Source organism: Phoca vitulina, unplaced genomic scaffold, assembly GCF_004348235.1.
Source record: "Phoca vitulina isolate PV1807 unplaced genomic scaffold, GSC_HSeal_1.0 scaffold32, whole genome shotgun sequence".
In the NCBI taxonomy this organism is placed as follows: Eukaryota; Metazoa; Chordata; class Mammalia; order Carnivora; family Phocidae; genus Phoca; species Phoca vitulina.
The window spans coordinates 8,627,207-8,640,537 of record NW_022589735.1 but is presented as its reverse complement, the minus strand read 5'-3'; the positions used below and the strand labels follow the sequence as shown (position 1 = coordinate 8,640,537).

Sequence of the window (13,331 nt, the reverse complement as noted above, 5' to 3'; positions counted from 1 at the left end):
ACCCACCAAGAAAGTTAACATAAAACCAGATATGGGGGAAGGGGCAATGAATTCTATGTTTCAAATACCAGGTTTCAGGTAAGTAGGAGACTAAGTGAGATGTTCATTTGCAGGTGTATATAAATGTCTGCCTGGACTCAGGAGAAAAGTTCAGAGTGATAATAGATATTTCAGTCCATCACCTAATACATTGAGAGGCTATGTATCACATAATTGTTACTTCTAATTTGGCCACTAAAGAAGTATTTAAGGAGAGGGAATAATACAGTGGAAATGGGAAAAAGAAAAAGGGGGAGAGAGAAAACGAAAAGCAGAAAGAAAAGTACCAGGAAAGGAGAAGGAGAAAGATTATTAAGGAGAGGGAAGTAAAACATGGCAGTCATTCTCATACAAGAGGGAGAAGAAATGTGGGGAGTAGAGCTTGAGAGAGTGGTATTCATGAACATTGCTTTCCTCTATGTTGGTATTGCAAACTCTTGCACATTTGAGCCAAAAAAAAAAAAAATCTCTCTTATATCTCTAAACATAATGTATATGTTTAGTGTTAAATACTTGAGTTTTAATTAAGAGGGAAAAAAGAAGATGTGAGGGGGAAAAAGCCTGAGTAGACTGTGAAGATGTTACCTAACGAATAAAAATATCAGTGATTAATGTTCTGGGTGGCTCAATTGGTTAAGCATCTGCCTTTAGCCCAGGTCATGATCCTGGGGTCTTGGGATCGAGCCCCACATCAGTAGGGAGTCTGCTTGTCCCTCTCTCTCTGCCTCTCCCTCCACTCGTGCGCGCGCTCTCTCAAATAAATAAAATGTTAAAAAAAAAAAAACTGATGAAGAAAACACATGTAAAGCCTGTACACTGAAAACTACAAATTATTGGGTATGTCATGTTAATGAATTAGAATACTCAATATTGTTAAAACGTAATTATCCATTATGTAGTTGTTAGTATGAATGCAATCCCAATCAGAAGTGCCAGAGGCTTTTTTGTAGAAATTGACACAAACTGAATCTAAATGTATATAGAAATATGAAGAACCTAGAGAGTCCACAAAAAGCATAACTTATAAAAGATAAAATGGATAAACCAGACTATCAAAAAACAAACTATTTGAAAGATTTTTTTTTAAAGATTTCATTTATTTATTTGAGAGAGAGAGCGCACGAGCAGGGGGAGGGGCAGAGGACGAAGCAGACTCCCAGCTGAGCAGGGAGCCCATGTGGGGCTCCATCCAGGACTCCGAGATCATGACCTGAGCTGAAGGCAGATGCCTAACCCACTGAGCTACGCAGGCACCCCAAAAGATGTTGTTTAAAAAAAGAACGCCTGGGAAAAGATATTCCCAGTACTTATTTTGGACAATGGACTTGATCTAGAATATGTAAAGAACACAATTGAATAAGACAACTAAATTAAAAAGTGAGCAAAAGATCTCAACATATGTAACCAAAGAAGATAGACGAATTACCAAACAAGCTAAAGAAAAGACTATCATTAGTTATCATCAAAGTGCAAATTAAAACCGCAGCAAGATACTACTTCATACCCACTAGAATGACCAACATTGAAAAGACTGACAATTGTAGAACAGCGGGGACGCTCCTACATTGCTGGCACAAGTGCAGAATGGTACAACGGATTTGGAAAATGGGTGAACAGTTTCTTACAAAGTTAAAATTAAACTTAGAATAAGATCCAGCATTTCTATTTCTAAATTACTCTGGAGAGATGAAAACCGATCCAAGTGCAGAGTGTAAGAAGGAGAGGAAGCTGATGGTGGAGAGTACTACTACAATTTTTTTTTAACTCATGCCAGTCTCTTTGAAAGCCAGGAGACTGAGCTTTTAATTCAAAGAGACTGCCAGTCACTAAATGGCCAGATAATTCACTTTAAGCTTTTTCTAAAATTTTGTCTTGTGAACCTGTGCATTTGTGAAATACCGTCTGGTGCTGTAGACCAGTCTGACCCCTTATATATGTGTGGAATGTGCTGAGCTGTGTTTCAAGCCAAATTTAGATGTTGATGTTGTTGCAAAGTGACACTCCTTTTATTGTCTTAAGATTTTAAAAGTATAAGGTTTTCAAAATGGAAATGTTTTAAGCAACTGTCAGCTCAAGAAATGAAAGTAACTATAGTTTATATATTACTAGGGAAATTGTTTTGTGATAAATTTAATACTTCTCTCCAGGTGTTCATATATAAATGTTTTAAGTATGCACTTTTGAAAAATAATTGTGACAAGGAAGTTTGTTTAGAAAAGGAAGAAGATGGAAATGTATTTGGATGACATTCCAAGGCGTGTTTGAGACATTTTTAGATTCATGTATTTACTTAACAAAAATAGAGCTGTGGAGTTGCAAACATCTGCTTGGTTTGAAAGTGCATTTCACGATTATCTAGGTGGAAATAACTTAAGCTGTATATCCTGTCTGTCTTATTTCCAAAAATGAGGCAAAAATTATTGCACTTTTAAAAATCATTCTTTAACTAAACACAAGGGAGGAGGAAGTCTTGTGAATGTCATTTTCCAAGGTACATGTGAGTGTGAAATTGTATATTTTAAAAATCACAAATTAATGAATAGCTTTACTCTAAATGGGAAGGAGGTCTGAATTTGGAACAAGGAAAGGTGATAAGGTATTATGGATTGTATATTAGGAAGCTCTTTATTAATTTTAAGTATTAAACAGAACACTTAAAAAGAGAAGAAACGGGTACCTGGGTTGCTCAGTTGGTCAGGTGTCTGCCTTTGGCTTAGGTCATGATCTTAGGGTCCTGGGATCGAGTCCCACATCAGGCCCTGCACAGTGGGGAGTCTGCTTCTCACTCTCACTCTCCTTCTGTGCTCATCCTCTCTCTCTCTCAAATAAATAAATAAAATTAAAAAAAAAAAAGAAACTACACCTCCCAATCCAAAATTAATATTTGAAGATGGTTTCTGGAAAACATAATTTCCAAATAAAAACGAAATTTGCCTGACTTTATATGTAGATAAAATAGAATAAATTAAACCATAGATTTTTAAACATCAAATTTCAAATCCAGTAGATTTGAAGTTTTTCCATGTCTGTGTTGCAACAGTGATGAGCATAAAGAATTTTTAGTTTCAAACAAAGGTATATTTGTTTTCATAGAATTGGTTAAAAGAGACTTCATTTCACAATGACGTCTTTTTTCATTAAGAAATTTATTTGTAATGAAGTACAGTTGACATAGTAGTTTCTGGCTTGCAGCATAGTGATTTGGCGGTTATATACATTATGAAATGCTCATCAGGAGAGAAGTGTAGTTACAATGTGTCACTGCACAAAGTTATTACTGTATTATTGACTGTATTCCCTATGTTGTGCTTTTTTCATCTTAATGACTTATTTATTTTACAACTGGCACAATGACTTCTTAATGCCCGAGGTCTTTGATCAAGGTGGAATTAAACTTCTTAAATGCAACACTAAATAATGTTCCTGTTATTGTGAATTTAACCCTTTCCTCTTAGATTCTTCCTAAGAAGGAAGTAAGAGTTTCTGAACCTTCACAGTATTTACCTAGTTCACTGACAAAGTCAGTTACAACACTGCCACTTCTTTGTTTTGGAAGTTTGGGTGAGATGAGGAATGTTCATCCCTGCTTGAAAATAAATCTTCCAGGTTCTGAATTTTAACTATGGCAAGAATGTAAATTTTCTTCCTTCTGATCTTCCTCCTTGAACATAGGCTTAAATCTTAACCTCTCATTTTCCTGTAGTATGTTAGGGGACTTGTCCAGTGGACTCAGTAGAATCAGAGTGCCACGTTTGTGACATTAAACGTACATGCATTTATCTTTACTGAAGATTTTCATCCATACAGATATAAAGATGACTGTCATTTGTGTCTTACCAGGTTTCCAGTCATGGCTTTGGAGAACACAAAAGGGAGGAATGTTATTTCACTTAATGTTCAGGGTGTGTGATCCTGTAATGTAGCTGTCTTTTACTGATTTATAATTGGGATAGCTTATAAATGGACTATATCTTTTTCAGAGATTGATAAATATGTGATATGTTTGATTACTTGGGACAAAAATGTTAATACACTCTTTGAGTAATCTCATTAATGCATCTTTGGTCTTTTCATTTCCGAGATGGCTCTTTTCTTCACTGTATCTGCCACCCTACCATGTCTTTTCTGGGAAATATTTCCTACATTTGTTGACTCTGCTTCTTTCCCTTCACTCACTTCTCAGCTCTCTCTAATCTGATTTCTGCCGGCACTACTTCAATGAAACTGATGTAACCAGGACCACCAAGTATCTTCTGCCCATTCTGATGGACAGTTCTCTGTCTTGGCTATCTCATCAGCAGTTAATACTGTTACCAACTTCCTCCTTGAAACAGGCCCCAGTGACACCACTTTAACTGGTTTTCCTCCTCTCTCTCTCTCTGTGGTAATAGCCAAATATTCTTGGTAGACTTTTCTTCCTCTACCCATAGTTAAATGATGCTATTACTTAGAGTTCTCTATTAGACCCTCTTGGTTTTTCATGATGCAGCTTTCCTTAGAAATTAGGATTCAGGAGCACTTGGATGGCTCAGTCGGTTGAGTGTCAGTGAGCTTGGGTTTCTCTTTCTCCCTCTCCCTTTGCCCCTCTCCCCGCTCGCCTGCTTTCTCTCTCTCTCTAAAATAAATAAATCTTAAAAAAGAATTTAGGATTCATGGCTTCATTTATGATCTGGTAATTCCAGGACTTTTCCTTGGCTTCAGAACTGTACATCCAGAGGTCTAGTGGACATCTTTACTTGATGGTTGTACTAGGCTGCAGGTGATAGAAATCCACTTCAGTGTAGCTTCAGGCTAAAGAGAGAGAAACACAGCCTCACAAAACCAAAGCTCAGATGCATAGGTCAAACTGGTCTTAGGGATGAGTAGAAGTAGAGATTCATGTCCTCTAGACTTCCTCCTCTCTCTTGTCTGTGCTTGTCGGCATTATTATCTCAGAACAGTCATCTACATGAAGTTTGGAATTTATTTGGCAAAGGCCTTAAAGTCAACAGCTTGGCAGTCACAAAGAAAGGATAGGTTCACTCTTTGCCCAGCTCCACATAGAAAATGGCCTGACAGGGATGCCTGGGTGGCTCAGTTGGTTGAGCGTCTGCCTTTGGCTCAGGCTGTGGTCCCGGGGTCCTGGGATAGAGCCCCGCATCGGGCTCCCTGCTCAGCGGGAGGCCTGCTTCTCCCTCTGCTGCTCCCCCTGCTTGTGCGCGCTCTCTCTCTCTCTCTCACAAATGGATGGATGAAATCTTTAAAAAAAAAAAAAAAAGAAAAGAAAAGAAAATGGCCTGACATGGATTCTGAATGACTCTGTTGGTTAGCTACTTGTGGGATGTAAAAAACTGTTCTTACTGACACTGATTCTGGTGGTGGTGGTGGCAGGAATCTAATGTCTTAATTCACAAAATGAAGCCAAAATTAGACCCTGTCCATCTTTCATGTTCAATTTCAACTTCATTGGAGAAGCTGCTAGTTTTATTTATGGTTATTGATGAGTTACAGCTGCTTAATTATCTAAGAAGAGTTGATTGCTCTACCAGTTACTTTCTGGGTTGTCTTTGAGAATAGAGGTTCAGGTGAGGAAACCTGTATGAAAATGATCAGTATTTCTTCTTGGAATTTGAGACTTTTGTATGGCTATCATAGTGTTCTAGTTTAGTGATTTAAAAAAAATAAACTTATTAGAATAATTCAGAGTTTTATAGTCATAAAATAGGATGCTCTATGAAGGCAGGGATTTCTTATTTCACTGCCATATTCCTGATACCTGACAAAGTGTTCAGAAAATTTTGTTGAATATCAGTTTTTTAAAATTTTGATTTTTTTTCAATGCTTACTTTTTGGGGAAATAATTTTAATTTTGTCACAGATTTAAAAAATAAAAGCATCTAAGTAAGTAACTTGTTTTCTTCTATTTTTCTTCTTTTTAGATTACCTGTTAGACGCCCTGAGTCAAGACAACAATTTTTATACCTTCCTGGTGGTTGAGAAACGAGTCTCTGTAGAACGAGAAGCAAAGAAAGGAAAACAGATTGACTTTCTTCATTAAATTGACTGTATAAGATACTCGACTTTCAGGAACAAAAACACAGAGAAGTAATAAAATTATTTTTTTTTTTTTGGCATCATTGGACATTCAGCATATCAAGGAGCTTGCTTTTGAAGCTTCCCGAGCCAAGATTTGAAAACTTCATTGGTGCTCATTTATACCGTGGACTATAAGCATGAGTGAATTCTGGTTGTGTTTCAACTGCTGTATTGCAGAACAGCCTCAGCCTGTAAGTATGAAGTAATATGTGTACAGATTGGGTGGGGTGCTTATTAAACATACCACTGGTTCTCAAGCTGGGAGTCAGGACCCTAGCAGTAATTGCAGGGCAGATCTCAGGAGTGTCAGAAAGTAGTTCATGGAACTCTGAACATCTGGTTAATAAAAAAGAAAAACTTTTTTGAGTAAATAGTGTCAAGAACTGTGCCCGACCACTGTACATGGCTGAGGAGGTTGTCTCCTCTACCAAGTAGATGGCTTCTAGAGGAACAGTGAGGGGTTGACACCCCGACTTGAGGTAAAAACAGTGGAGTCAGCCTTGAAAGTCAGTGGGTAGAAGAATGTGGCAGCCAGACTGCTCACATCCTTCTTGACCTACCACTTCTTTTTCCTCTCAGCAAGCATCTGAGGTAGATACCATTACCCTTATTGTTCAACTGGAATAGATACAGTTTTTGCTCAAAGTTCTATAGATAGTAATTGGTCTTAGGTAACTTTTTGGTGCATGCCCCACTTTTGTGCCTTCTAACCTGTGCACTCATATTGTTGCCTCTTCCCAAATCTTGCCCTCCAAGTCAATTTTCTTTTCATCTTTTAAGATGCCTAGATCAAATGTCACTTCTGTATAATCTTCAGCTTTTTCCTGACTTAGCCATTACCTCATGTGTATTCCCACAGGCTCATTACTTTATTTTTCTATTATAGCCTAGAACTTCTTTATGGTAAATAACTTCTACAGTCTCTCCACCACATTTTTAGTTCTTTAGGGGCTCTGACCAGATTTACTTTGTATTTTCAGGATCAAATCTATTATCTTGGAGCATGTAGCTTTACATGCTAGTTGGTTAACTGGCTGGCTGGCTGAATAAGTGAATTTATATTGTTTCATTTACATTTGTAAGAACATAAGTGGAAGAATGAGGTGTAATCTTGAAGTCTTCTCAGATCTTTTTTGAGCCTTTTCCTGGGCATGTGCAGTCACTTTGTAATTTTCCTCAAGTATGCAGTGTTTTTTTTGAACATCCTAGTCTTTCATGTTTGGCTCCCAGAAGGGGAAAAAGTGAAAAATGAAGAGGGTTGGAGGGAGAGGAGAAAGGATGCTGGCTTTTAAATCCCCTACAAGTGACTGAACTAGAGGGGGAAGTGCAAGGACTGCCCACCTCTTTGGTCCTTGGTGATGAGAAGCACAGATAATTGAAGGAGGGGTTCATTTTTGCCCATCCTGGCTCCACAAGATGTGTGTAAACTGCTCTAGGAAACAGCTAGGAGTTGGGGATGGGTAGCTGCTACTGTAGTAAGAGCTGAAATTAAATGTAGTTTATCTTCTAAATCTTCTCCTGGAGGTTGCAAAACTTGAACAGACTCCAGAGTTCTAAAATAGTTCTATCAGACAGATTCTGCCAATGCATTTGTTGTGGTGGGATGCAGAATCCTTGTGCTACTTACTTTGCCATTTCCCTTTACAACTTTTATAATTTTGTTTTTTACATTTGGCTCTTTGGTTCATGAAATATGGAAGATTGTTCTGTGTGGTGTGAGGTAGGGGTCTATTCTTCCATGCTAATCAGCTACCTACAGTTTATTAAATAATCTTTTTATTAGTGATTTGGAATGTCACTTTTACTGTATGCCATGTTTTCCTGTATTGAAGGGTCCATTCCTGAAGTCTTTTATTTTTTTGGTGCATGTGTTTATACCTGTGCCTCTACCATACTGTTTTAATTGCTGTAGTTACTAAGTAAATTTTTGCTATATCATAGAGAAAATCTCTTTCATAGATGTTTTTTCAACTGTATTGGTAATGTCTTGTTTTGTGAGCTGGTTTGTTCCGTGGTCCCTTATCAGATTTTTCTATCCTTTTTCTTTATATGAAGTATTTCATAATGCGTATTTTTAATACTATAGGTGTTTACGATTGCATTGTATGTAGAGTGTAATTGAGATTTGATGTCTTCAAAATTCTGAACAATCCCTTTGAGAAACATGGCATATGTTTTCATTTATATAGTTCTTTTCATATTCTTTTAGTAAAGCTTAAAAATTTCATCAATAAAAATATGCACATTTCTTATTAGATTGGTTCTAAATATTTTAGGGTTTTTTCTTACTGTTGTGAATCAAATTCTGTTCTTCAATTACATTTCCTAATAAAATTTTATTAGTATATAGGAAATGAATACTATTTATCCACTGATCTTTTAACCAGACATCTTACTGAACAGTTTATATTTTCAAAATACCTTTGTATGGTGACAGGTTGTTTTTTTTTTTTTTAGTCTTTTTCTGATGAGTGAATGTCTTATCCTGGTATCTTACGCATTGACTAAGATCTCCAGCATAATGTTGAATAGTGCCAGTGATGTGTGAGAAAGGGAGAAAGGAAATGGGAAAGGTTCTAATTAAAGCATAATATGAGTTTATACTTTAGTGAATGTGTGTTTACCTGTACATTTAAGTTATCGTGTGTAATTTGTTATCAACGATACTACCAAGGATTAAATTTTCACCAGTTTTTAAATTAGGGAATTTTTAAATTCTATTGCCATATTGTTTTAGTATGCCTTGTAATATTTTGTTAAAAGTCAGAAATATGGTAACAGTGAGTAAAGGAACTAAGGTAAACAGGCCTTTAGCATGAGGTTTTATGTTTATCTGTCTCAGTGTTGGGCCATGTTTACTGAAGCTGTAGGTGTCAGAGGATAAAATTTCCGCTGGTGTCCTTGTTTTTGTGCCTTGTTTTCTTTGGGTTTACTTGGAGACTTCTTAAATAAGGTCTGAGATGTCTCCTCCTTTCAGTTCTCCTCTTATATAGAAGCATAGTGATGTGTTGATAAGGTGTGGGGGGAGAAGCATTATGTGCTGTTGTGGTTAGGTTTCAGTTTTCTAGTGAGCCTAAGCCCCTGGGCTGTTACTCCCAGAAGTGCTTTTTAGTGTTTTGTTTTGAACTCCCTGGTTGAAGCAAAAACCTTAGAAGGGACTGGAATTGTGTATTTCTCTTTCTCTATATGGAAGGCTAGGCTGGCTAGCGATTGGATATTTCCCTTCCCTGGAGTTGGTTAGTTTATGGTAAAACCCCAGCCCATTAGCTCTGGTAAAAGAGTGTGTCTTGAGGGTTGGCTTGTTTTGTTTTGTTTTGTTTTTTAAAGATTTTATTTATTTGTTAGAGCACAAGCAGGGGGAGTGGCAGGAGAGGGAGAAGTAGGGTCCCTGCCCAGAAGGGAGCCCAAGGCGGGACTCGATCCCAGGACCATGGGATCGTGACCTGAGCTGAAGGCAGATGCTTAACTGACTGAGCCACCTAGATGTCCCAAGGGTGGCTTTGTTAAGAAGAACAGAATACCCATCCTTACTGAAAAATGTCTATTTTTCCTTTTTCTTTGCCAAAGCACAAGGAGATGTTACTCTGATCTTCACTTAAGAACATGGTGGAGTTCTTGGAGGTAAAACTAAGACTGGGCCCCCCTGTGGTTTTTAACTCTCAAACTCCTATACGTTGCTCTTCTACTAATTCATCAGATACAGTTTACATTTTCCTACACTGGTCCTGGATACCTGGAAGTTTCTCATCTTGGGTTTCTGCTCCGATAAGTTGTGATTTTCTTTATTTGTCTGGTTTTGGGAGCAGCGGTTCTCTCTGTGATCTCAGTTCTCTAATGGATCTGAGAAGAGTTGGTGGTTTTCAGTTAGTTCAGCTTTTTTCTTGTGTGTGGATGGGAGTGAAACTACAAACTCCTTATGTGCCACACTGGAAACCAGAAGTCAGTATTGTATTTTTTTTTTTTTTTTTTAAGATTTATTTATTTATTTTAGAGAAAGCACGCGAGAGAGTGTGTGTGTGTGTGTGTGAGAGAGAGAGAGAGAGAGAGAGTGCGCGCAGGGGGAGGGGCAGAGGGAAAGGGAGATAGAATCCCAAGCAGACTCCCCACTGAGCACGGAGCCCAACACATGGCTCCATCTCACAACCCTGAGATCATGACCTGAGCCAAAACTAAGAGTCAGATGTTCAACCAACTGAGCCACCCAGGTGCCCCAATATTGCTGCATTTTTTAAGATTGATTTTTTCATTGCCAGTATTTGTAATGTATATAATAAAGTGAGTCCTGGTGCAGTATGTGATGTAGGTATAGTCACCAATAGCTAAAATAGGAAAACATAGATTAGGAGTGTAAACAACAGGAGCAGAAGGCCTTGGAATTACAAATATGAGACTTTAGAAATACATTTTCTGTTGCACAAAGGATTCACAATTTGAGTTTTTTGCATACATGTAACATGTCAGTATTGTGTTATTGTTGAATAATACAAATTTGTGTGAAATACTCCATAAGAATTCAATGGGCTGTGATTTTTTTATTCTTTTTGGCCTGCTGAGAAAAATAACACAAAACTTAACAGGGCCATGTGGTTATTATAGTACAGGAATAGTTTGCTTATTGGCATCAGAAAAACATTTAAAGGGTGCACTAATAATTTTATGTATGTTTACAGTTTACAAAAACAGATCCTTGCAGTTCTGTGAGACAGTGTCAGGAGTGCCTTTTTTGAAAGCTGCTTGGTCATCTCTAAAGTCTTCTAAAATATTTACTGAAATGAAAGTGCTGCACGCCAACTCTCCCACTCGTTCTTTGCCGCCCCCTGCTCTTGCACATTCCATGTATGAAGAAGAAACAACCCAATATGGGAAGAAAACAGAATGCATTTTTCTGTGTAGTGGCATAAGAATCATACTTTTTCTTCCTACTCCTTCAATTTAGCACAGCACAGTACAGAGTATAATAGAGTCCCAATTTTTTTGAGCCTTGGCAGTCCAAACTTTTCAAGTTAACTGTATTTTATAAATGCTGTAGTTGCTGTTGCTAATTATAGCTCAAGTTATAAATTTAAAAGTGGGTGGTTGCTGCCTTGCAATTTAATTTTTTTTAAAACTGAAAAGATCTGTCAGCTCTTTATAGGTTTGTAGTAATTCTTTACCTACTTATTGTGCATTGGAATACTGGTGGACTTTTAAAATATAATTGGTATACCAAAAACTACAAATAATTAATGTATACAATCTGATGAATTTGGACATAGGTACATACTTGTGTTACCATCACCACAATCAAGGTAATAAACTTATAATGTAGCCTCAAAAACAGTATCAATTACATCCTTCCCCCACTTTTTATTTCATGGTATTTTGTAATGCTGTTTGTCTCTGAAATGTGTTACTTTAATTAGACATATACACACAGTCACCACAGGTTCGTGCATATACTGATGTTCCAGGGTTTCTACAGTGAGCTAGGTACTGATGAAATGACAGTGAGTCAAGCAGACATTGTTTCTGCCGTCATGGCTTTCACTCTAGTGGAGGAGAAACTTAGTGAATAAATAAGTGTATGTGATGTCAGGTGATGATAAGTGCTCTGTGGAAAAGAAAAGCAGGGAACGAAGATGGAGAAGGAGAAATAGGGGTGTTAAGGGTGTCTAGGGAAGGCCTCTCTGGTGAAGTGATACTTAAGCAAGGATGTAAGGGAATAAGGCACAGGAGACTTAGAGGAGCATTTAGTCAGACTAGAGAGTGCAGTGCAAGGGCTCTGGACGTGCAGTTTGTGTGTGAGAGAGAGGAGCATCCGAGAAGGCCGAGTGGCTGTGAGCCCAGGGGACGGTGCTGGGAGAGAAGTTCAGAGAAGTTGCTAAGGGCCTGCTTATGGGTGGCCTTTCAGGCCATGAGAAGACTTTATGGTATCTGTTCTTTATGAAATGGGAAATCATTGAATGGTTTTGAGCAAAAAACCAAGTAGAACATACTCTTTTTCCAATGGTTTGAATGTTACTCTAAGCTCAGACTGAGAGTTAGCCCTGACTGACTAGACTGTTACTCTGGGCTGGTGAGTTACTTCCGTAATGCACACTCAGCCAGGGATTCTTGATCAGCCTGTAGAGTGTTCTGCAGTAAGGCCGTTTATTCCCTCTGTGGCTTTTCTTTCTGCCATTTTTTTGTTGTTATTGTTGTTCTGATGTAGTTTTAACCTATGGTGTGTGTGTGTGTGATGATGCTGCTGCTGCTGGACTGGCCGCAACAAGACAGAGAGCATCGTCCTCCGTGTTTTCAAGTGTTTGAGGTTTCCTCAGGGGAAATGGTTGAAGAATTGGAAGGAGGATGGCATGCGTCACTAGGTGTTTAGGAATTGAAAGAAGACTGTAGACATCCTGACAAGCATCCAAGCCCTGACTGCAGCCTGAGAGGATGAACCAACAATTCTGTGGAAAGCCGCTAGAGGAAACTAGCTGAGGGCACTGTATGATTTCAGGTGATTGATACAAAGTAGAGGAGCTCTGGTGGGGTGCCTCTCCATAGGTGCTGTGTTCTAATGACCTCAGATGGCACGTTTGTTTAGAGCCTCTCTTTTCATGAAGCACATTCCATATGCCACATACGCAGTATGAGTATGGTAAAAATGTTATTTTCAGGGCGCCTGGGTGGCTCAGTCGTTGAGCATCTGCCTTCGGCTCAGGTCATGATCCCGGGGTCCTGGGATCGAGCCCCACATCGGGCTCCCTGCTCGGCGGCAAGCCTGCTTCTCCCTCTCCCACTCCCCCTGCTGGTGTTCCCTCTCTCGCTGTGTCTTTCTCTGTCAAATAAATAAGTAAAATCTTTTTAAAAAAAAGTTATTTTCATTCCTTTTTCTGAAAACAAAAAATGTACATGCTCCTGATTTGTTTAATTTCATGTAAAATCATGTAACCAAACACTCAAAACACTTAATAGGTGAATTTACTTAATAAAAAGGAAATTATCCTTATCAGTTGAGAAATGAAAAATATCCCTACTTTTTAGAAAGGTATTGCAGAGGACTGGTTGAAATGTTTCCATTATAAACTAAACCTAGAAATTCCTGAGACTGTTTCATGCCCTGAAACTGCATGCCCTGCCTCAGGAGTGGCCACCACATTTCCTCATAGTCAGCTGCTTTGGGGTGTGGTGGTCTGTATTCCCTGTGTACTTAATATCCTGAGAAGAAAGCTGAATTTGTGTATATGTGCTTAAAG

The 13,331-nt window shown here is 38.3% G+C and overlaps 1 protein-coding gene across 5 annotated transcripts in view; it reads left to right on the top strand.

Moving 5' to 3' along the window:
• The window catches only part of CDC42SE2 (CDC42 small effector 2), a 144,869-nt gene that overhangs the window by 101,861 nt on the left and 29,677 nt on the right, over window positions 1-13,331 (top strand). For 4 of the 5 annotated variants that reach the window (XM_032425032.1, XM_032425030.1, XM_032425031.1 and 1 more), the window contains one exon: window positions 5,958-6,305. In XM_032425032.1, the coding sequence (XP_032280923.1) occupies window positions 6,252-6,305 (54 nt within the window). In that variant the 5' untranslated portion in view covers window positions 5,958-6,251. Of the gene's footprint in view, window positions 1-5,957; window positions 6,306-13,331 lie in introns of those variants that run through there. The other variant, XM_032425028.1, reaches the window with a different exon arrangement.